Genomic DNA, 24,546 nt, shown 5'->3' on the forward strand with positions numbered 1-24,546 from the left:
GCAACAGTGGGTGTGTGAATTTTTTGGTGCAGGCTGTAGCTATGGACATGCTATGTGATCTGATGGTGAATTTGGGGTGACCCAATGCAAAGATCCTGAGGATCCATGTGGATCCATGCTTTTTAACCACATTTTAAGTGGGGAGGGAAGGAAAAACACAGAAGGGACAAGGAGCACGAGAGGGGTGTGCAGAGAAGCAGCTGGCTAAGAATGCAGGAGAGAGGTATAACGGGAGGGAGGAAAGGAAGGCAAAAGTTTCCCCCCACCCACCCACCCAAGCCAGCCAGCGCGCTCTCTCTCTCTCTCTCTCTCTCTCTCTCTCTCCCACCTGCATGTTTTCCGGCTGGAGCACGGAGAGGAATTAGAAGGAAGGATGCTCTGCTTTCCACTCTTCTTGCCTGGAGGGGAGGGGCTTTCCCTGCTCTTTGTTCCATTTGAGCAAAGACAGCAACGAAACAGAGGAGGGTGGGCAGTAAGACCCTGAGGCAGAATGCAGGAAAGCAGCTGCTTCCTCTTTTCAGGTTTCCCTTCTCTGAGACACGCGATTTGATTTTTGCCTCCACTCGCGCCAGTTGGCTCCAGGGACCACACATTCGCTCAATAACATGCACAGACATTTCCCCTTCCTTTTTAGGAGAAAAAAATCTGCGTGTTATAGAGAGAAAAATACGGTACCTTCCCGCCAGAGCGGCACCTATTTATCTACTTGCACTTTGACGTGCTTTTGAACTGCTAGGTTGGCAGGAGCAGGGACCGAACAATGGGAGTTCACCCCGTCACGGGGATTCGAACCGCCAACCTTCTGATCGGAAAGCCCTAGGCTCTGTGGTTTAGACCACAGCGCCACCCGCGTCCCTGTTGAGCCTTTACTTGCACTATTCCTGGCTTTTAAATTTAGGCACATCAGATGAGAACCCTTCTTGTTCAGCTTGTGGCATTGTAAGATCTACCTGTCCATCTTTCATTAATGGAGCCAGGGGTTGGCAGTCAAATATTAACCATGCAACATCCCAAGTAAATTTCACATTGCTTTCACTTCGAGCAAAGCGAGGTGGAAATACCAAATATCCTTCTCAGTTTGCATTCATCACCGGCAGCTTGTAGAAGTACAAGATAAAAGAAAAGCACTAGAGGGGAATTGAAATCTAGGGCAGAGATTGTTTTGCAGACAACAAAGAAAAATGTGCTAATGTATTTTCAGATCGTGCCCGGGTGCTTGGAGGGCTGCCCGACGTTGTCACCATCCAGGAAGGCAAGGTACAGTAAATTAATTGAAACTTCTGAAGAGACAGTTCTGTAACTTTCTCCTTTTGAAAGGAGAGCTTCAGAATACTCAAGCTTTGCTTCTTTTAATCAAGAGACAGCACTCTTCATTCATCCTCTCAGTGCATAATTTCACCATGGTAGCCAGACTACCTTTATATATTTACGGAGCACTCATTTGTTAAGCATGATATGGAAGACTGAAGAGGGTGCCAGCCCAAGGTTCAGGCCACAATACAACAAAGAGTTAAGATTACTTAACCCCATTGATTTCAGTGGCTTTCAGTGTGCTTATGTTTGTAGTAGGGCTCAAGGTGCATGAATCAACTCAATGGATGACTTATGAATAACTGACTCTTTAGAAATCCATACTTTATGCGCAAGATCCACCACTGCAGCAGTTCAAACCTTCTTCTTCCAATCATGTGCAATCTTCCTGTGTGATCTTCGGATCTTCGGATGTTTTTAAAAAGAGACATAAAGACAGTCTGGAAAGCAGTTCAAAGTCATTGGATAAGCCTGCTTGTGGCCAATATCAGTTCTAATACAGTATTAGGACCTTAGCCCTAAAGACATTTTCTTGGAAATATGTTTCACATATTTCAGTGGAATGTACTTACAAAGAAGTATGCTTAAGACTATGAATAGTTCTGCTAGGGTGTGCAGAGGAAGAAAAGGGAGGAGAAGCTCCATTGTGCAGCCCAAAGTGCTTGGACTTAGCAGAACTGTTTACAGTGGTGCCCAGCAAGACGAAAAACGCGCAAGACGAAAGAGTTTTCCGTTTTTTGAGTCGTTCCGCAAGACGAATTTCCCTATGGGCTTGCTTCGCAAGACGAAACGTCTTGCGAGTTCTTGCGAGTTTGTTTCCTTTTTCTTAAAGCCGCTAAGCTGTTAATAGCCGCTAAGCCGCTAATAGCCGTGCTTCGCAAGACGAAAAAACCACAAGACGAAGAGACTCGCGGAACGGATTAATTTTGTCTTGTGAAGCACCACTGTAGTTGGATATCTCTCTAACAGTTTATTGATTTCAGTAAATTTCTATGCAAACTGACCTAATCAACTTTCCAGACTAAGATTTGGATTGGAATGTAAGCATCATAAGGATTTCGTATATCTTCAAATTTTGTGATACAGCACTTGGCTAAAAAAACACACCAAAATATATTTAAAATGTGTATTTTAGGATAAAAATATATTTGCAAATGGCATACAATGAGATAAATTATCTATTTAAATATGTCATATATTTAAATATTGTGATAAAATAATAATTTAAGCACAGTTTTTATATAGATTTTTCAAAAGCAGTAACGGAGCTGAACAGAGTTATGAACGAACGCAAGCAAAATGTATATGGACCAGAAATATAATTATACATTCATCCCTACTTAAACTGTGGCCTAAATTACCATAAGTCTTTGTATTCTAGTGTAACTGGGATTTGGATCTCTGCCACTGAAAATCAAGCCCAAGATTTTCATTCTGTGGCAAAATCAATAAGGATGGGAGGATGGTTTCTCTCTGTGATGGAGTTAAAATAATTTAAGAGAAATGCTTTCTCATTATCATTTAGGTAATTAAATATGCCAGAATTATTAACATTAGGCTTTGGTCTAAATGGTGTTAAATATAAACTGCTTTATATAGAATTTTACAATAAGGGATAGAATAGATATCCTGGTGATCTTGTTTCATTTCATCTATTCTCAAAAAAATAATAATACTTAGATGGCCATATGTAAGCATTACATTTTTAAGATTCTGGATAACAATATCATATCAATAAACTAGGGTTTGCTTCCAACAGTCATCTACAAATGACTGCTTCTGGTCACCTGATTCAAAATTATACTAGTTATAATCCATAAACAATTCTGAACACGTGTGAAAAGGCAAAGCACAACTTGTATGCTATTTAACCTTTAATAAAAAGGCACCACACAGGAGTATAGCAGATATTTGGCTCAGTGACTCCAGTTGTAGATTTACCCTTCAATTGCCCTGCAAGGAATAGTGTAACATGAACTGCTTTGTCCTCAAGATATGGGCCCACTCCATATTGCATTCTCAGTCCTTTCATGAGATATACCAACACTAGCTTCCTATCACCAATCTTTGCCCAGTATTGCTGATCTGTGGGAAATGAGGTTGAAGCCTGGCAGAGGGTGAGAAAAGCAGAAGAAAAACTGCTGAGTGTATAATTATAAATTCCTCTTGCAACATAAGTATTTTTCCGTTGATTGGAACCTGTCAAAATAAGTACATGATGGAATATGTGTCTAGACTAGGTTTTTCCTTTCAGATATATACTGCATCAGAAACCAAGGAAATGCATGGCACCAAGAGAGCTTCCAGTGTGATTTCTTGGCCTATACGAGCAACAGAAAAATTATGCCCAGTTAGAAACACATTTTAGAGTTTGTTATTTTGTTCCCTGTGTTAACTTATACTATGGTTACTGAAGTTGTTGAGTTATGTTTTAGCTATTTTTTTTAGGAAAATAGGCAAAAACAACACCACTTCTGATAAGGGCTGCCATACGCCCGGGTTTTCCCCAGACATTTAAAAAAATTCCACCTGGACTCAATTTTTGGCAGACAAATCCTGGCTGTGTCCGGAAATTCCGGACATATGGACAGATACCCATTCATTTTCAAAGTGCAATGAGTGAGCCCCACTCCCATATTTGTTCATTCATTTTTATTCAAATAAGAACCTGAAAGTATAAAAGTTGAAAATTGGTTCATTAATTCATACATTTGCTTTTCACTGCTTTGGGAGCATTGATTAGCATTGATGGAGTCTACAGAAAGGGGGAAATCAGTGAAATTGACAGACTGGGAGGCTGTTTAGTTTGGATATAAACAGGGTGATATTTAAGGTGTCTGTGTCTATGCACCTTTTAAAATTGCAAATAGAACGAGGACCCTCTATCCTGTATATGTGAAATTTGACAGGTCTGATGCCTAGATAAGTGGGGTATGGAATGTCATGCAATTTGAATGAACCAAACACCATAGTTACAGGCAGCAGAAGAATGGCTGGATCTTCCACTAAAATCAAAGGAAAACATTATATTAATGAAACTTTAAAAGTAAAAATAAGTAGAAAATAAAATGTTTTCCTTCTGCTTTATTTTATGGGTACCTACATATTTATCCTACCATGGCTAATAGCTATTCATGGGGTAATATAAGTGAAGGAAATTTAGATCATCTCCCTGGGCACTATAGGTCTGATCCAGTTTCCACCTTCTCTCTTTCTCATGCTTTTAATATGAAAATACATGTCAGACGTTCTGGTCACTGGTCTCCTGTATCACATCTAGCTTTGCCCTCATCAGTTCATTGAGAATTTTTCTGGCTGTGCAGCAGTACAATGGAAAAATGCTATCATCTCATCTTGTCTGATGTGTGTCTCATAGCTGGCACTGTATAGTTTTATATAGGTGCATTACTTTGTTAGCTGTGCTCTGGTTATGCTAGCACTTACATAATGAAACAGTGTTCTCAGTGCTGTGTAAGTGGGTAATAAAAATTCACTTCAGCCTGACATTTGGCATTCAAGACTACAGACAGGGAGCTTTTATGCAGCAAGAAAATTGGAAACACATTTTTTCCTGTCCTGTGAAAAACTCAGATTGAGATGCTGCCTTTTCCGAATTTCAGCTATACTTCAGATTTTTTTCCCCCTTGGCCAAAATATTTTTTTCCTAAATGCTCTGTATACATCATCATTATATAATGTAAGCACTGATATAGGCATTCAAAAATATATAGCCTGTATTATTAGTATTTAGTGGAGCTATGATCATCACATGGAATGATTTATCCCAGACTTAAATGCATGCCATACATGTAAGCAAACCTTTGTATGCCAGCCAATCTATCTTATTGATCCCTGCTTTAAGGACCCTTAGAAGTGACCAATCTGATTAATAATAAATTGAAGGAAAATACAAAAAAAAAACAAAAACAAAACCAAAGCCATATTCGTGTAAGATAGACTTCAATTCCTATATGCACTTTCATGGAATTAGGCCCCATTGAACACACAATGTGACTTAGATTAAAACAAACTGTGCTGTAAATATGACGAATAAAGCTTCTGTTAATTTAGCGTCACTTTATTCCTATAATTTGGAAAGGATTAATCATGCTGGGTTGTTGCCTTGCCAACTGTTGACTCCACTTATGAACCTTTGTTCTTATTTCTTCTTATATGAGGGAGCTTCAAATGGTATACCACTAAACAGTGTTCATAGTCCAATTACTAATCAGGCAAAACCTTTAACTCAGCTGGGGCCTTTCCTAGCCCTCTATATTTCAGAGTCTCAGGGACAAACTTTGAGTGATGTGTTTTAAACAAGTACACTTAAACTTGGGTGCATTAATTTCAGAGAAAGGGGAGTCGTGGGACTTTGATCTTCGAATTTTGGCTCTTCTATCCTAGTTAGTTTAAATTCATTTCATATTACAGCTGCACTGGGAAACTGCAATAGTGTAATGGCAGTGTACTAACCAGGTCAATAAACATGGATCTAATCAATTTGGATGTAACAGGAAACTGTGGTTTGAATTAACTAGAATAGAAACATCAATCTGGCACATGACAGGAGGAGAAACGTCAAGGGGTATTGATTTCAGGTTGAAAGCGAGGCAATCAGATGTACAGCTATTATTATTTTATATTTTATATTTTATATTATATTAGTAATAAAATTGCTCAGCCATTCTGATGAAACTGCTTGAATATACTTTAATTGCAGCTTAATTACGTGCTTAGCTGTTCTTTAGAAGTCTGATTTGCAATCAGTTTTGTGACCTTTCCTATAAAAGCAACCTTTTTAAAACTAAGAGAACTGTTGCTTAATAAAGAACCCAATATTTCAAGTGATGGCAACATTTAATTTTGACTTGAATGAATGTGTTGTAGTTGGTAGTAACTATTGGGGAGAGTACATAAAATATTGAAGGGCCACAGTAATAATTCAAAACTAGTTGACTTCATTCACTTCCCTAAGAACAGAATCAGATTTTTGTAACACGGAACTCAGATATTTCTGTCTGTTTTATTATAGAAGTAATGTGAAAACAGAGCATATTCAGGATGCTTATTTATAGCGACTGTTTACAAAAACTTTTGTGTGTTTCCTGCAGGCGCTTAATCTTACTTGCAGTGTCTGGGGAAACCCTGCTCCAGAAGTTTCATGGATGAAGAATGAAAAGCTTCTGGCAGGAGATGATCACATCATCCTGAAATTTGAATCAGGGAAACAAGCAAGCTTCACCATCACGGCTGTCAGTACAGCTGACTCAGGGAGATACAGCCTTATAGTGAAAAACCAGTATGGCACAGAGACAAGTGATTTAACTATAAGTGTGTTCATACCTGAGGAAGGGATGACCCATGTCCCCCTTCCAGATCATGGCAAAGGAGATAAGAAAAAGAAGGCATGAAGCTAAAGCTAAGATGGACAAGTGTTGCAGAGAGGTAGAGTTCTATCTGGTTTAATAATATGTGTGTGTAAATGGTTTTGCCTGTGAGTATGAAGTAGATCTGAACCCTTCTGCTCACTTCATTTTAGATGTTGTGATCGGGCAAAAATGGGGAATGCTCCCACTCCCATCCTGGCTTTCTGTCACATGAACTTAACTCAGAAGCATAATAGGATAATGCTCATAACGCAGAAGCATAATATCTAAGGAAGTCATTTAATCAGTGATGTGAGTGAAAGGATGGAAAAAATTACAATCGTTTATTGGAGAAGATTTTCTCACCAGGAATCTAGATTTGAGCCTACTGGTAATCTAGTATAAACTGAATGTAGTGTAGGATAGGACTCTAGAAAACAGATATTAAAGCAAACAAATGTTATGTGCTGACATGGTATTAATACACACTAACTTCAGTGGAAAAAACTGAACCTTCCTCAGTATTCAAAAATAAATAAAACACTTTTCTTTCGCCTTGTTTTGTGTGCGTGTGACTTGTTTACTTGCTCACTTCTCTGATGGCTGTTTACCATCCCTTTTAGTTTAACATCACCACACACCTAACATCTACACTTAGGTCTTCAATGCAGCACAGAGAAAGGAGGTGCTGGCAATTTTATTTATTCTACACTAACTTCTGCCTGATTCAGTCTCACTGTAGTTTATTAAGGCTGCTGGGAATTGCAACTCCGTGAGGGGAATAGGGGTCTCTTAACTATTCTCAGCACTGTTAAACTGCATTTCCCAAGTTTCTTTGGGGGGAAGCCATGATTGTTATAGTGGTATAAGATTAAATGTATAGTCCATAGCGACAATATTGGGGATAGCCTATGAACAGTTTTAAACTTTTGGGCAACACTGGAGGCAGAATTTTGGATAAGGTGAACTCGAGTAAATTGCTAAGACTTGTTTCTCTATGGGTTTGGTTTATTGACTTCTAGTCCCCAGGGATAAATGACCTTTATATTTCCTCCAGGCCTAGGCTTACTTCAGACATGGCTTTGACTGTCAACATGTGCTTGTGTACCCCCTCTGCCTGCTTCCTGATTCCTTCCTCAATTTCCTGGTCCATGTTAGCCACAGTTTGTTATGGCATTGGAAACTGAGAGGAAAATAGTCTACCGCTCACTGAATGCAGCTCTTTGAATCTTTAATCACAACTTGCAAATTATTATACGGATGCTATTTTTAACAGGACTTCCTTGTTTGTGCGTTCTTCTTGCTTTCCTGTAGCTGACAGTATCTCATAGAGATGAACAAACTGGCTTTGCTACACTCGTTGCTGAGATGAATGGAATTTGCCTAGATACAGTAGCCATAGGTAAAAAGAAACCAGCCTCAGGGAAGAAAGAAGGTAAAAATATTTAGCTGCTTAGATCTAGTTCCAAGAAGAAAAACTCTTTATTTCTTCCCAAAGTAACCCGAAGGAACTTTGCCTTTTTGTTTGTTTTTCACTTCAGCCTTTCGAAATGTTTTTAAGCAGAGACACGGGGAGAGTAAGCACCTTCAAAGTCACTTTGCTTCCAGTCACAGAGTATTAGACACGTTTCATTTTTCCATTGAAATTAATAATTTAAGATGCTTAGCTGGGTCAGAGTGTTCCCTTATTTGCTACATTATAAATGTGGTTTGTGACTAAACAACAGCTCCTGATTCTCCAAGTTTGGAAAATCAGCTAGTTAAATTTGGTTATCGTAAGCAGCAGCTGGCAAGTCTTTTTTATTTTACATTAAATTGGCCAAGAGAACCTTCAGTATGGACTTACACTGCAGTGTAATCATACTTGAAATTGTATTAAGTAAAAAAAGTAAGTAAATGTGTGTGAAATAGATCCTAGCAGTTTGTACTGTTTCAGAAATTGCTCCATTTTTATTTGCTCTAATTAAAGCACTTCAGGAAGATGAATTGAAATGGTTGGCGTGCACAGATAAATATCAGTTTCCTTTAACACAGCAGGTGTTTCATAACAAGGGAAGGCCATGTTTGTGATGCCTCTTAGTTGCTCCATAGTGAAGTCAGCAATCTTGCCAAGAAGAGCCCATTATAATTTAGTGACAAGGTCTTTCATAACTCTTCTGACCATGTGCTCTCTCAGGTAGAGTAAACACAATACTTAGCACTACTGGAAGAGACAAATAAACCCCACATGTCCCTTTAAAGAGAAAGTGTTTGAGGGCACCCCCCCCCAACATGAACCATGTCTTATTTTCCTTGAATCAGATTTCATTAAGCCATAAGTAAGATAGATTATTGCTTCAGAAGAGATGTCTGATCCAAATGAAAATCCAATTGTAGAAGATGGAGATGATCCTAAAGACAGCTGGTCAAACTAAAGAGGTCACAAAATGTTCTGGGTAGTAAGACAGAATGGCATAGCAGACAAATTCTTGAGATTCATGGAGAAAAGATTGAGTTAAAACATAGGATCATTGTTGTTCTATTACTCTTATTATGAAATGTATATTGTTGATATTAGATAGCACTTCATGCCTGAGTACTATGTCTGTGGTGAAATGAGAATGGCTTCACTGAACACAGCATTTTGTCATAAACTCAAACTTGATTGTCTTGCTATATACTGTAACTATCAGATTCACCCTTCCATGCTAGTGATGAGAACGCAGCGCTAAAGGGAACACTGGTCTGACATAGGCTGTATACATACTGCACGCTTAAAGCATAATTTCCTCCACTAAATAATCTTGGGAACTGTAAGGGAGCTGGGGACTGTAGTTCTGTCAGGGGTAAACTACAGTTCCCAGTATGCTTTGGTGAAAATGTAAGGTGTGTATGTGGTGCACTTATAAGACAGCTTCCAAGGTTCTTCCTATGCTCTAATGGTGTTCTTAAAAATGTAAATAAGTTCTTATATGTAATTCAACGAACAGCAAAAAAGATGTGGATAGATGTGTAATAAATATAATTTAGTATATTTGAAGGATAACAAGGATTTCATATCCAACATTATGGCTGTTTTGCTTCATGGAATATTGAGAACCTGAGATGTAATAAGAATAAATTTGCAGAGCATGCATGCCATATAGATTAACATGTTTTAAAATAAAGACCAGATTGAATACCCACTCTTCTGTAATCTCATAAAACCGAACTGTAATGTGATTGTCAAGTTCAAGTACTAAAAATCAGTGAGTCAGTTCTAACATTCTAACTTCTAGCATCTAGAGACTGGCTTAAAATCATAACTTTTAAAATATCGAGCATTTTTGTTTTTAAATCAGCATTTGGTACACAATCATTGAAAAGTGACACTTTTAAAAGATATCTATAAATTTATGAGAGCTACACATTTACCCTGTAATACTTAAAGTGCTCCTTTGGCACAAGTCCCAGAGAAATAGAAAAGGCAGGCAATACTGCAGCACTAGGAGAGAGTCAGACTGGCTGTTTTCCAATAAATAAAAGCTGAAATTCTTATGCATTTGTAGTACTTCAACAGCATGATGTCAGCATCAAGCCGGATAAATGATTTATTCATTCTGTATACCTATGTGTGCTGTATTATTTGCAAACTGGCTTAAAAAGATACTTCTTTGCACAGCATAGTTAAATATAGAATTTGATCCTACAAGAGGCAGTGATGGCCACTGACTTGGATGGCTTTAAATGATAAATTCATGGAGGATAAGGCAGTGTGCCTCTGAATACAAGTTGCTGGAAACTGCAGGTAGGACCAGCTCACCCATGAGGCAAGGTGAGGTGACTGCCTCAGATGGCAGGATCCACAGGAGAAGCAGGTCCAGCATCCAAGGAATGCATCGCATGCTGCCGCCGCCACCACTACCACAGTGGCAGCAATGGCTGCGACACACTGTATCTGCCACCTCCTCACAAGCTCACCTCCATGCCTCTCAGTGAACAGGAGTCACTGCTGGTCTCCCCCCACCCCTAGGGAGGAAATGGTGAGAAAGGCTGCTTTCTGGGTCTCCTGGACTCTGCACTTGCCCAGCATGATTCAGAGAAGGCCACTCCCGCATCCTGCAACGGCCTTTGATTCCCACTTCAACCACTGGGTAAAGCTGATTCGATTCCCTCTTTTGTTCCCAATGTAGATCTTCACTCCCCACATTGTTCCCGATGTAAAACTTCACTCACCCCCTTTTCTCTGGTGAGGGGATGCCATTTTTTTGGTTCGCCTCAGGTGCTAAAATGTATTGGGACAGAGCTGCCGCAGGAGAAGAGAATATTGTTGCATTCAAGTCCTACTCGTGGGCTTCTTGTAGACATCTGGTTGGCCACTGTGAGAATAGGATGCTGGACTGGATTGGCCTAGCTTAGCAGGCTCTTTTTATGTTCTGAGACTACGTTAAACAATAGATACAAGATGACTTCCATATTCTCTACTATTATAGTATCACATTATTATTTTTGTGACCGTATAGACACAAACATCCAATGAAAATAGAGGTTCCCAGCCTTAGAAACTAGCAGTTTTAGGGATTTTAGAAACCAAAGTATTTAGCCTTACACAGGTTGTTTTCTTTCAGCCTTCATGTGTGTGGATGTACGTATGTATATGTATATCTATAATCGTTAAAAAGGAAGATCCTTGTGAGCAGGAGTTAAGCTGTGATTTTAAAATACTTTGTACAATAAAGTATTTTGTACAATAGAAACAATATATGAATGATAACCAACCCTTTTGTTCCAATAGATTTCACTTAACAAGTGATGAACAGACCAGGGGCACATACTGCACAGTTGGTTGTATACTGTACTGTATAACTTTGCAACCTTGGTATTGCACCTTCCCAATCCAGAATCATGTTCCAATATACAATAGTGTACAATATATAGTTGCTTTCCAGACTACGTGTAAAAGCAGCTGATCCATCTGTAATAATACTACAGTGCGTTCAGTTGCCCATCAGCTCAGTATACTGAGATCTCCTGCACATCAGATGGGCAGTTGACAAATGTATTGTCCCTGCCTTTCTATGAGACTGCTTAAATTGTTGAGATACAAGATCTGGCATTCGGATATAAAATCTTGGCCCATTTCAACAAAAAATTCCATTGCTATCTAAAGTTTTTAATTGTCCCTGGCTTCCCTGTGGACTTCTGAACCCCACTCACCAGAAATTATAGTCCTTCTACTGCTTACACGATCCCTTATCCCAGGATAAGGGCTTTTACTCTTGTAGGGATTGTTGACCCTCTTTTGACTCACTTCAGTCTATGAGTCACACCCTGAACGTGTAAACAAAACCAAGGATGAACTGAGTTCAGTGGACACAGGGAACACTAACCTCTGCACAGTAATTAGAGTATTGTTGTTACAGGATCGGGCAGCCAATGGGTTAGGCTGGGTAAACATTACTAGCAGGAATTACAACACCTGTTGTGCTCTACCTGTACTATGAGCCGTGTGTGTGTGTGTGTGTGTGTGTGTGATAGAGAGAGAGAGAGAGAGAGAGAGAGAGAGAGAGAGAGAGAACAGTGTATGCATCAACTGGATTTATATATATTGTGGCTAACCATTGCAAGAACTGGTGCAGTCGAAGGATAGGTTTTCATATACAGCATAATATAGACTTTGCATACAGAAGTACTGATACAGAAATGCTGATAAGATAAAGCACAAAGACTGAACATATTGTTTTTGCTTTCCAGGTACCTAATGTGCCTTTACTTAAGATAGAGAGTATTTCCCAGTTATTTCAGCACTTGTTTGTGTGATACCATCCCACAAATTGTCACAAGCAATTACACAGTGATATTAAATCACTGTATAAAGCAACAAGGCAGTACCAAACCACTCTATAGCTTTATTTTTAAATGCAAACCTCCCCACACTGCTAAATAAATAAAATGTCATTAAAAACCTAGGCACCCAAGCTTTAGATTGTGTACTAGGTCTGTGTGCACTTGCCTCAGGCCTTCTGCTGTGGACTTTAACACGGTTACTAACAAAGTCAAATGCAGCCCACTTAATAGCTTGATCATTGAACTTATTGACATTTTAAAATAATTATTGACGTATTTATGCTGCTGTTTCCCAGTACAAGATGGTTATAGGCAGTCTTCTCATGCTGGAAACTGAAGTGGAAAAGGGGTAGAATGTCTTCCCAGAAGCCTTAAAGTTGCAATCTATATTAGCCAGAGGAAAAGGAGAAAACGAGAGGAGGGAGAACAGTGCACCACACAGTAGTATTTGACACATATATGGCTGTGTAGGAGATGGAGGCACTATTAAATTTGGAAGCAGCCTTACCAAGTAAGTGGCTTGTGAGGAGAACCTCACCACAATGGATCACCACAAGTGATGCTGTAGTACAGAGGTCAACAACCTTTCTGGACCAGTGGGTACATTTCAAATTTTGAGAAAGTGATATGGGTTCATTACAAAATGGCTGCTACGAGGGCATGACGTAACACAAAATTAGAGATGATGATGATGATGATGATAATTTATTATTTATACCCCGCCCATCTGGCTGAGTTTCCCCAGCCACTCTGGGCGGCTCCCAATCAAGTGTTAAAAACAGTACAGCATTACATATTAAAAACTTCCCTGAACAGGGCTGCCTTAAGATGTCTTCTGAATGTCAGGTAGTTGTTTATCTCTTTGACATCTGATGGGAGGGTGTTCCACAGGGCAGGCGCCACTACCAAGAAGGCCCTCTGCCTGGTTCCCTGTATGTCACTGCTGCTCCCATGCACACACCTCACAAAACCTGGATTTGATTGTGGAGATACAACTATCAATGGCATAAGAACCCTGTTTTCCCTAGTGTCAACCCCAAATCAAAGTCTGGCCTGCCATCCTGAACCCACTTATTTGCCAGTAAGCCCCCTTAAAGACAAAAAGACATACTGCTGAGTAGAGATGTATATCACAGTACTGTAAGTAAACTATACAGTGGATTCTTATGAGTATCTCCTGCACAACAGGAAACATGCCAAAACCTCTTTGGAAAGTTTAAACATTTTGCCTCTGCCATTTGGAGTTTTACATCTACCTGCACTTATTGTGTAGTAGTATTTTCATCAAATAACTTCTAGGGATCTCTGAAGAACCCACCACAGAAAACATGTATCCTGATAGCAAAAAAGGGAAGGGGAAAGGCCAGATAATCCTAAATATGTTTCTGCTTGCTCCTGATCAGTGCCTGCTATATACTGTATGCATAGCAATACATGTATAAATTATCCTGTCAATTACGAATTGTTTTTAACTGAAATGAATCATCACTTATATTGCTTTGTTATAGTCTGCTTCCCTCACTGCCAGGGAAGAAGGGGTGGGGTGAATGAAGATCTACTTGAGCAACAAGGTGAGGAAGAAAGATCTACATTAGGATCTGCTGCCCCTGTGGATCTTGTTGCTTAAGCAGTTGCCTCACTGGTGGGCCAGTCATGCAACATTAATAAAATGGAGCATATTGTTGTGTTTGTATCCCAAATGCAGAAAATATACACAGAATGCATGATAGCAGGAGCAGGTGATGCAAAAGGAATACCCTGGAGGAACATACGCATGTGCAACAGAGATGCATTTGATTAAGTATTCACAAGCATGTTCTCATCTAACAAGAATGCTTTGTATTTTTTTAAGTGTCTTAAGTTGACAAAGAAAAACAAAAGCAAGATATTAAAAAGGAGGGGACCCACACTGGCAGCATTGAGAATACAATACCTATCAGTACTTTTATCAAACATATGAGTCGATAGAAGCCCTCCAGATCCATGTTTGTTCAGATCCATGCTAGATTGGCTTTATTATTATTATTATTATTATTATTATTATTATGAAGTCTTCACTGCGTGGAGGACGCTGGGTGTTTATCCTTCCAGGCTCGAAGGATAACCTGTAACAGGAATGTTAATGTGTAGCTTATAATATGCAACTGTATACTGTATAGGGCTTCAGCACGCCCGAAGCACAATGCGCACGCTGGCGCTGGCTACTGTATATGCATTCTGGAAGGAAAATGCGCCCGATGCGCAAGAGTCTGCAAGCAACAGATCACACGATCCACTTCAGGAGGAAAAGAAGAAGAAGAAGAAAGCTCCTCCCTGTTCCTGCCGACGCCGCCACCGCCACTAATTAGCCCGGGTCGTTTTACATCGCAGCAGGGTGGAATGCTGGGCGCGCGCTCGAAAGAGAGAGAGAGAGAATACCGTGGCCTCCCGCCCCCACCCCCGCTCCTCGTCACGTGCGCCTCATCTCTACCCCCCCCCACCCCGCTAGTTGGTGGCTTCGTCGCGCAAGAGAGCGAGGGGGCGCGAGAGCGGGAATTTCCGCCGGGCGCGCGCGCGCGCTCGCGTGCGTCACCCCCCCCTCCGCCTCCTCCTCCTCCTCCGGCGCCGCGCGCTGGCTGCGTTTCCAGCCCATTCAGTTCATTCAACCGCCGCCTCGAGCGCCTGGTGGCTGGTCCTCGCCCTCGCCCAAGCCTCTCTCGCTCTCCTGCCTCCATCCCGCGGGCGGACAGTCAAGGTAGGCAAGGAGGGGGAGCCCCCCCCCCTGACCACCTCGCCAAGGCAGCCTCGGGGAACCGGGCGGCTTCGAGGGGCCACCACGTCCCCGTCCCGTCGCCGCCCCCCCCCACTTCCTCTCCAGCTCCGCGTCTGGTCCTGAGGAGGCTCTGCTGCTGCTGCTATTGCTGCATCCTTCCTTCCCTCCTTCGCCCGCGCGCACCACGCGCCCCTTCCCAGCGTCGCCTTCGCGCCCGGGTCCCTCACCCCAAACAGACGCCGGAGGAGCTCAGGACTCGCGGCTGCCTCCACAGCTGCGCAGGGAGGGGGAGGAGGAGGGAGTCCCGCCGGGGTCACAGGGCGCAACCGCGCGCCTCCCCTCTCTTTCTGGTCCCCACCCCCTCCCCCCAGCTTCCAGATAGATGGTGAGGGAGAAACCCGTTTCCCTTGGCCCTCGCCAGCCCTGTTGGTTTGCTTGCCAGTGTATCGGGGAAAAGGAAGCTGGTGGTAGGAGGTGACCCACGATCAATGCCGGCTGTGGTGCCTTCCAGTAGAGAGGGAGTGTAATCTTCCATAACTGCATGCATTGTGCGGGGTTTTTTTAATTGTCATCAGGGCAGTGTTTACTCAAGAGCAGCCACTGAAAGCAAACATGCAGGTTTTTAGCGGCCCCTGATTGCAATCCTTTACACAGGGTTTGCAGCTGTGGCTGTTGGTTTTCTTGAATTCATGTGCTTTGGTTGCTTGGGTTCTGGATGTTGCTGTCTGCTCCTCTGATTCAAACCTATGGTTGTAGTGTCTGTGATGCATGTAGCTCAGTGGGTTGTTAATGCTTCTGTGACCATTAATGTATGTTGTGAGCTGGGACTCTTGTTGAACTGCTGCTTGAATGAATGACTGAATGAATACATAAAGTTAAAATCATGCTGAAGTCTTGGTTGAGATTACCATGAAAGCCTGGCACATTATTTATGAATTTGCAACCGCTGTCATGTGCTAAGACTTAATCGTACTATACCAAATTCCTAGCAAATCTTCTAAAATCTTATGCTGTTAAGTCTAAAACAGCATTTTTAAAAATAAAAAAGTAGAACCATGTGTTTTAGTCTGAGATGTCATAAATATTGACCTATTTATGTCTGTCTTTAGCAGTGGCGTATGTTAAAGTAAACTGTCTGATATGTTTACGCACAGTGTTAGGTCATCTTTTTCTTTTACTTTTACTTCTGATAATAGGAGGTACAGCCACATATCTATATGAAGGTACTCTGGGGTCTCTGCCTGACTGCCAGAGCAATCCAAACACATGGCAGGTAGCAATGGAGCAGTGTAGCTACTGCCACATCCAGAGCCCCATCATTCAAGTTGGCCTATGCAGAATGTGGAGGGGGAGTCACAAACTGTTCCAGGCTTCGCCAACCTAGACTTGATGTAGCAATCTGGCCTGAATTGGACCCTGTGCCATCAAGTGATAGTAGTGGAGCTGGCTTGGGATTCAGTGGCTCCCAGGCTGGCTAAGCCCTTTCTCTGGGGCACTCTGTTTTGAAACATTCTGCAGACTACCATTGGTAGAAAGCTTTCCAACAGGTGGAACAAGGATATCTGTGCCAGCTGAGTAAAGCTAGTGTCACTTCTATTTTTTTTTTATTAAATGATATTTATTAGAAGTTTAAAAATTACAGAAAAAAGAAAAAGGAAAACAATAAAAAATTTAACAAAACATACATTACAATACATAAAAAGAAAAACATAAAAAACAATACAACAATACAGCAAAAAGAAACAAAAACACTAAAACACACATCCAATATTCCATATCTTTACCTTTCATTTACTTGTTTCATCGACCTCCTCACACCTCCCTTTTTTGTATTCTAGTTCAATTAACTATTTCAGCAAATTCTTTCCATCTTTCTCAATTTTTGTTCTATAATTTATCTTAACGGTGTAACCTTAATTTTTTTCATTTTGGCCCATTATCAATCAGCTTTTACTTAATTCTTTATTTCATTTCTGCTAAAACCATATAGCTTCATTCCAGCATCCTTCTAACATTGATTAATTTGCAATGTTTTTGTAAATATACTTTAAATTTTTTCCAATCTTCTTCCACCGACTCTTCTCCCTGGTCGCTAGTGTCACTTCTAGGGCAGAGCCTGATGGAGCTGGTCTAGTCTGGGCTTTCACCCCCCCCCCTGTAGTGGATTGCAGATTTGGGTTAGTACATTACTTACTCATGGGGGGGGAGGGGAATTGACATTTAGGATCCTTTCTAATGAGCTAAAGCTCCCAAATTTGATATATATGTAGAATAAGACATCCTGATTACTAGAAATATCTGAAAAGGGAACACTTGTACACCTCTCTCTGAAAACTGGAGGCTAAAAATGCACCCCAGATTAAGGTATTTCCAGACAACCTGAAAAGGTAGACTTTGGCACACAGATAGCCTGAGGTATTTGAATTACTTGGAAAGTCTAATAAGAAGATATTTGCACAACTCTTCCTAAAATGAGAGACAGTGAGTGTGTCACCAGATGGTTAAAGCGTTAACAGCATGCGGGGGGGGTCTTTTTAAAAAGGTATATAATTCTCAGAACATCTCATGAATACAAAAACCTGAAAATGAAAACGTACACCTACTTTTCAAAATAGGATATAAAGTTTGCCTTCTAATAAGGTAAAGGTAAAGGTACCCCTGCCCGAACGGGCCAGTCTTGACAGACTCTGGGGTTTGTGCGCCCATCTCACATCTATAGGCCGGGGGCCAGCGCTGTCCGGAGACACTTCCGGGTCACGTGGCCAGCGTGACAAAGCTGCATCTGGCGAGCCAGCGCAGCACACGGAACGCTGTTTACCTTCCCGCTGGTAAGCGGTCCCTATTTATCAACTTGCACCCAGAGGTGCTTTCGAACTGCAAGGTTGGCAGGCGCTGGGACCGAGCAGCGGGAGCGCACCCCGCCGCGGGGATTCGAACCGCCGACCTTTCGATCGGCAAGCCCTAGGCGCTGAGGCTTTTACCCACAGCGCCACCCGCGTCCCATTGCCTTCTAATAGGGACCAACATTTTAACAAATTTAGTCTGCATATGCACCTTGGAGCTGTGGAACTTCCATTGCTTCTTCAGGTTAGATTTGGGAAAGTTCAACAAAAAAAACATCTGTACTTGCACAGTCAAAACTTAATTTGTGAGTACTTTAAAGTCCATTTGTTGGTTCTTTGTGCCACCATGTTGCCAACAACCTGGCCTTTCTGCAACACTTCTTTACATCACCCCCTGGCAGTCTCACAAGTTCCTGTTGTGAGGTTTGAGTTTCTGATTGTAATAAAAGGTGGTTAAGTGAATTTTTCTGTGCTATCTTAGGCAGAAGTTAATCCTGTTGAATTCAGTGAGACTTACTGACAAGTGAGAGTGTGTAGGATAATTTACTTACTGGTTTGTAAAATTTCCATCATGCCTGTTGCCATAAAGTAGTCTCAAAGTGACTTACAATAGTAATGGAATTGCCCCTTTATCAGTCTTAGGATACTTTGATGAAGACACATTGCATTATTTTCAGCACAACATTGTCTGATGCTTGTTAAGAATATAAGACTTGTCTTCTTGAATCAGATTAAATTTCCATCTTATGCACTCTGTCTTTAGCAGTGCAGTGATGCTGAATGAAAGACACATACTCTATTGTCCTTCCCTCCCCCTAAGTTTGGTAATCAAATGTACATTGCCCCTGGATAATAAATTTTCATTCTTGGTTATTGTTAGTGAACTTCTGTGAGAAATGATGCTGATTAGTAGAGTTCTCTCTGTTATCTCTAGGATATGGACACAGGGATTGGAAGTCCCAACACAAGCTGGGGTTTCAGAAATCTTAAGCACTCATTACTGCTGATGTAAGGCTGCCTGTTGATCAGTTCTTTATTATGAAGGGCTGAAACATACCGGTATGTTATTCACACAATTAGTAATTCCCACCTCATGACTTCCATTAAAAAAAACAAAAACCACACAGTTGCTAATTATATAAGTAAAATCACATTTACTTTGGTGCTTTTGCGGATCAGATATATAAAACCTTGTTTATTTCTTGAGTCCTAAAGAGGAGAGAAACCATTTAAGGCTACACATTGGTTAGCTCTTTCTAGATGAAATAATAGGACAAAGCACACAAGGATTTAGTCAGTAAGGCAAAAGAAATTTCAAAATGCATGTGCATCTATTTTATTTGTCCTGCGATCTTAAATGAAAACAGGCAATGATTATGCTTGATTAGTTCTATTACAATACCCAAATGCAAGCTCATGTTTCCAGAATATGGCTTGATTGCTGACTTCAGACAATCTGGTTATCCTACTTCTCCAACAGGCACACAGAGACTGCAATCCTGTGAATCCTTTGTATGGGGTAAGCATTATTGACCACATTGGAATTTTGAGTAAAGATGCATAGGATCACATATTAGTCTGCGACACCCCCATGTGCTTGGAAAATAGTAAGAGGAAAGTTTTGGGAGAGCTAACTTAAGAAATTCCATATTTTGGAAGCCTCTCGTATAAAAGCTGCCATGATTCTTGCCTCCTGAATCTGAACCTATGGAGGCCTTGGATGTTGTGGCCTTATGGGACGAAATGGTGTGGCCACCATAGTATGGCATAGCTATATCACAATATATGTGCTTTGGTGCAGTGGTAGAATACTCTTTCCCAAGGTATCTGATCCTGGATAACCCACCAATTACCTTGCTAGAAAACTGGTTGACACGGTGATTGGATGAGATGCGTCCCACAAGTAAGAACAGTTAATTCAGGGTAAGAGATGGAACATCATAAACACAGACCTCCTAAAAATATGTTTAGACAAGATCCTTTCTCTGGACATTAACAGGGCTTCAGAAGCAGTGGATTCTGGGATGCCTGTCATATCCATATGAACATTGGCTTCCTGAGCTTCCTGACAGAAAAAGAGAAGGGTTAGTGGAAACAACTAGAAAACATATACCAAGAAAATACATGAGGCTAGCATGTGTTGGGAGGTCAGCACCCCTGATGAGCTCAGATGTTGTCAATTGACTGCTGTCATGCAAAGGTATAAACACCTGTGGAGATGCTGGCTTAGTTATGCCAGAAGGATGAGAATTAAACAGTTTGCTACACTGTGAGTGGGACACGGGTGGCGCTGTGGGTTAAACCACAGAGCCTAGGACTTGCCGATCAGAAGGTTGGCGGTTCGAATCCCTGCGACGGGGTGAGCTCCAGTTGCTCAGTCCCTGCTCCTGCCAACCAGCAGTTCGAAAGCACGTCAAAGTGCAAGTAGATAAATAGGTACTGCTCCGGTGGGAAGGTAAATGGTGTTTCTGTGCACTGCTCTGGTTTGCCAGAAGTGGCTTAGTCATGCTGGCCACATGACCCAGAAGCTGTACGCCAAATAAAGTGAGATGAGTGCCGCAACCCCAGAGTCTGCCACGACTGGACTTAATGGTCAGGGGTCCCTTTACCTTTTACAGTGTGAGTAAGTGAGGTGAGTGTGAATGGGAATGGATGATGCTAGGAGTCCTGCTGACTTCTGGTTTGTGCTCTCTCCCCATCTCCCTCCCTCCCTCTCTTTCCACTCGTTCACCTCGCCTTCTGGGCACATTTACTTCACCCTTAGCATTTGTCAAGAAAGTACAGCTGACAGATAGATAGAGGAGATTAGATCTCTTGTGTTTATGGCACAATGAGATGGGATTACAAGTGTTAAAAATTAGCATGTTTTGTTATTGAAAGCCCTTCACAAGCTACCTAGAAGTGAAATAATGAAATGTGCTCAAAACATGGGCTGAGCCGAACGTCTTCTAATAAAAACTTTGGCATAAGAGGGACCTTTTGGGGGGCCCTTCAATCTTTACTGGAAAAACCCTTACTCTGGTTGTGCTCTACAGCCCCATTAGTTGCCACCTTGGTGCCATATTTTGTTTGAAAAATGAGCCCCTTTATCCTAATAACAGCTAAACTGATTTGGCTGTGCGATTACCGGTATGTTGATGTCGGTGGCAAAGGAAGCTAGTTTAGAATGTGGGCATTGTTTAGTTTGCCTTTGGTGATGTCACAGTTGCCAAATCTGACTGGCTGCGTGGTGTTACAAGGAAGGAGAAAAAGGAGATTTTTTAATTTTAAAAAATGGTGCCCAGCCAATCAAGGCTGTGGAGAAGCAGCTCACAACGTAGTGCTGCTGTCCACCAAATGCCAGCTATATGGGCTTGTGGGTGCACCTTCTCTCTGCAGTCCCTGAAAACAATGTCCTTAACAATGTGTTGGGGTTTACACAAGTTATTGACCCTTTCCCCATGCATTACTTGAACCACCTAATGAGACCACAGAAGGGTTGGTTTGTTGTTTTTGTTTACATGCTGCATTTGTTTATTTGGTGCTATCACAGTGATAACAGCAATCTACTTGCACACTCAGCATCCTTGTTAGATATCCTAGATATCCTAGCAATACCTTGAGGTTCTTTTGTTTTGCCTTTCTGGTACAGCAAAGCAGTAATGAAGTTCAAAATGTATTTGCAGTGGTAAATAGCACTAAATCCTTCCCCCGACTGCAAATTATGGTGAAATTAACATAGTGATATTAAGCAACTTTATTTAAAACACTTCAGTGTTTCGTGCTGTTTAGTGTTCTGTTGCTTGGTTTTATTGTGTGCACCTGCTTTTTCCTATGTAACCTACCCTTGAAACACCTGGTGATTAAGGGTGGGAAAGAAATAGTATTAAATTAAGGAATAAATACCTTGACTAGGCTTTATTATAGACAGAGGAGCTAGTTGAAATAGGTGGACAATGACAGGAAATTTTCAGTGTTTTCAAGAATTGTAACAACATTGCAAAAAAAAGGAAAAGAAGTTTCTTTTGGACTGCTGCTTGTAAGATTGTAACAAAGAAATAGCTTAAAGTATTTCTATAGTGCTCTGATGGTGTTTCCTGCTTGGCAGGGGGTTGGACTCGATGGCCCTTGTGGTCTCTTCCAACTCTATGATTCTATTCAAATTTCATGCAAGTGAATCTACATGTATCTGCAATGTTCTATAACACTACCACCAGCAGCATATACAAGAAGAAAGCTAGAAAGAAAAGAAAGACTTGTGTTTTTTTAAACAAGGATTTAAAAATATAGAAACTTTCTAAGTTTCAGTCTGAAGCAACTTTTTCGACATCTGAACACCTGGGGTGTGTGAGAGTTTTCCTATTACAGTGGTACCTCGGGTTAAGTACTTAATTTGTTCCGGAGGTCCATTCTTAACCTGAAACTGTTCTTAACCTGAAACACCACTTTAGCTAATGGGGCCTCCTGCTGCCGCCACGCCACCAGAGCACGATTTCCGTTCTCATCCTGAAGCAAAGTTCTTAACCCGAGATACTATTTATGGGTTAGCGGAGTCTGTAACCTGAAGTGTATGTAACCCGAGGTACCACTGTATTGACAAGGGCTTTGCATTATGAGATTACAAAAATGAAATTGTTTATACCAGTCTGGTATTTAACCACTTGCCTAGTTTCTCGCAACAAGGAAGCCACCACAGGCAGCTCGCTTCATTTCCGTGCTGGGTGCAGAGGAAGCAAAGGGCACTCCCTCACACCTGGTGCAGAAACACAAGGCACTGCCAGAGGAGGAGCAGAGTGTTGTCTCTCTTCTGGCAGCCCACAGGCCACTCACCTGCATATAATTCATTTGCTACAGCACCCAGGTCCAAGACAAGAGTGATACATGCAAGGCAGCTTCTCTTCCAGACTCCACTGCCTACCTGTCATTTTGTCACCTTCATCCCAGCCCCCTTCAGTTAGGTATCTGAGCTCATACCTTGCATTTTGTGACTGGATTGGTTGATCTGTGATTCCATCCCAGTGCTCCACTCTTGCTGTTATTCCAGCTGCACTGTGCATAGCAGCTGACAGCAGTTGACCTATCCTTTACAATGTGGACACGCCCATGCCCATGCACCCTGTTCCCACGTTTGGACTATGGGCCAGATATGAAAAACAAAAGCTAACACGAAACCAGGTAGACTAATGTCTGGAGGAAGCCAGAGAAAGCTGTGGGCGCACAGAAAGAAAACCTCTTTCTTCCTGTTAGCCTGTGTTATGTCCTGAAGTGAGCAAGCATGCATCTCCTGCTTTCACCTGCCCACTGACGGAATGCAGTCTGTAAATTCAGAAAAAGGCATGTGCTAAGCAGGCCTGGGATTAAGTCAGATAGGAGAAATCACATGGTCAATAGAATGAAACTAATATCATGTGACTCAGAATGCAACATCATTGCCTATCACTGTAAACAGAGCATGACTGGTTATCTCTAGCAGCGAAGGACAGCTGGGAAAGCCCATATAGTAAAGATACCACACATGGGCTTTCTTGAGATTAGTTGTTTTTAAACTGCACCAGTATTCTGTAAGAAAGCTGAGGAAATATTTTCAAACCTTTTTATTGTAGAAAGGAATACTAGTAGCAGTCTGTTCTTATGTTAAGTGGTTCTTTAACATTGAATGAGCATTTAGGTTTTTGACATACACACACACACACACACACACACACACACACACAGGTTTACTAAAATAAAATAAAAATATTAATGTGGCATAGAGCCAGTTTGTAACTCTTATTCCATTATCCAATGGCTTCATCAGAGTGTCGTAAATTCTGTCATGGTACAACAATATAAACTTCATATATATGTGTGTGTGTGTGTGTGTGTGTGTGTGTATGCATGCTTTATTGGTTATCAAGTTAGGTGTGCTTGCTCTGCTACTTGCTGCATATTTAACTATTACTTCACCCTACCTTTTCATTACATGAAGTTCCATAATAACACTTTTTTAAAAATGCCATTTTAATCATCTGAAAATGGAATTTTGTTTATCTTATGCAGTACTCACATGCAAAGTAACCAGTTGTGTACAACAATCTAAGCTGGTTATTAGGTCATTTTAGAAACTGATTAGGCCATTTTGAAATGCCGTCAAATAAAAGAACAAAACTAGAACAGTAATAAATATCTAGTTCATATAACTGGAACCAAAATTTTAAGGACTGGGCTACAGGATCATCCCATCCTCCCATCTTCTGTCCATTTTCCCCTGCCCTCCTTCCTAGTTTCATCATTAGATGCTTCTAAACTTAGTAGTTCGCACATGTATGTAGTTTTCTGGATTCATCTACACTTCATAAGTAAACACTTGCTGATAGGCAACTGAACGTTTGAGCTATAGAGATTTTTAAGTGATGTTTATCAATTCCTAAAACTGTAGAAGCTGGAAACTGATATACTGGATATGGCATATAAAGATAAGCTGTGTGTAGAGATCATGGTCTAGAAAAGC

The 24,546-nt window shown here is 41.2% G+C and overlaps 2 protein-coding genes and 2 long non-coding RNA genes across 5 annotated transcripts in view; 2 read left to right on the forward strand and 2 right to left on the reverse strand.

Moving 5' to 3' along the window:
- Nucleotides 1-7,235, forward strand: part of MYOM1 (myomesin 1) — a 71,113-nt gene extending 63,878 nt beyond the window's left edge. For both annotated transcript variants that reach the window (XM_082235099.1, XM_082235100.1), the window contains 2 exons: nucleotides 1,202-1,257; nucleotides 6,423-7,235. In XM_082235099.1, the coding sequence (XP_082091225.1) occupies nucleotides 1,202-1,257; nucleotides 6,423-6,722 (356 nt within the window). In that variant the 3' untranslated portion in view covers nucleotides 6,723-7,235. The remainder of the gene's footprint in view (nucleotides 1-1,201; nucleotides 1,258-6,422) is intronic.
- Nucleotides 7,236-9,679: 2,444 nt separating this feature from the next.
- On the reverse strand, nucleotides 9,680-15,584 carry LOC309539218. Its single transcript, XR_014222772.1, has 2 exons — nucleotides 15,462-15,584; nucleotides 9,680-14,587 (listed from the first exon to the last, which is right to left on the reverse strand). It is a non-coding gene; the product is annotated as an uncharacterized lncRNA (long non-coding RNA).
- LPIN2 (lipin 2) overlaps nucleotides 15,066-24,546 on the forward strand; it is a 36,514-nt gene continuing 27,033 nt past the window's right edge. The window contains exon 1 of the mRNA XM_082235167.1: nucleotides 15,066-15,216. The gene's annotated coding sequence lies outside the window, so the exon portion shown is untranslated. The remainder of the gene's footprint in view (nucleotides 15,217-24,546) is intronic.
- Nucleotides 18,958-23,494, reverse strand: LOC309539214. Its single transcript, XR_014222767.1, has 3 exons — nucleotides 23,031-23,494; nucleotides 20,030-20,138; nucleotides 18,958-19,123 (listed from the first exon to the last, which is right to left on the reverse strand). It is a non-coding gene; the product is annotated as an uncharacterized lncRNA (long non-coding RNA).

This window comes from Podarcis vaucheri (assembly GCF_965113315.1).
Source record: "Podarcis vaucheri genome assembly, chromosome: 8".
NCBI classification, from domain to species: domain Eukaryota; kingdom Metazoa; phylum Chordata; class Lepidosauria; order Squamata; family Lacertidae; genus Podarcis; species Podarcis vaucheri.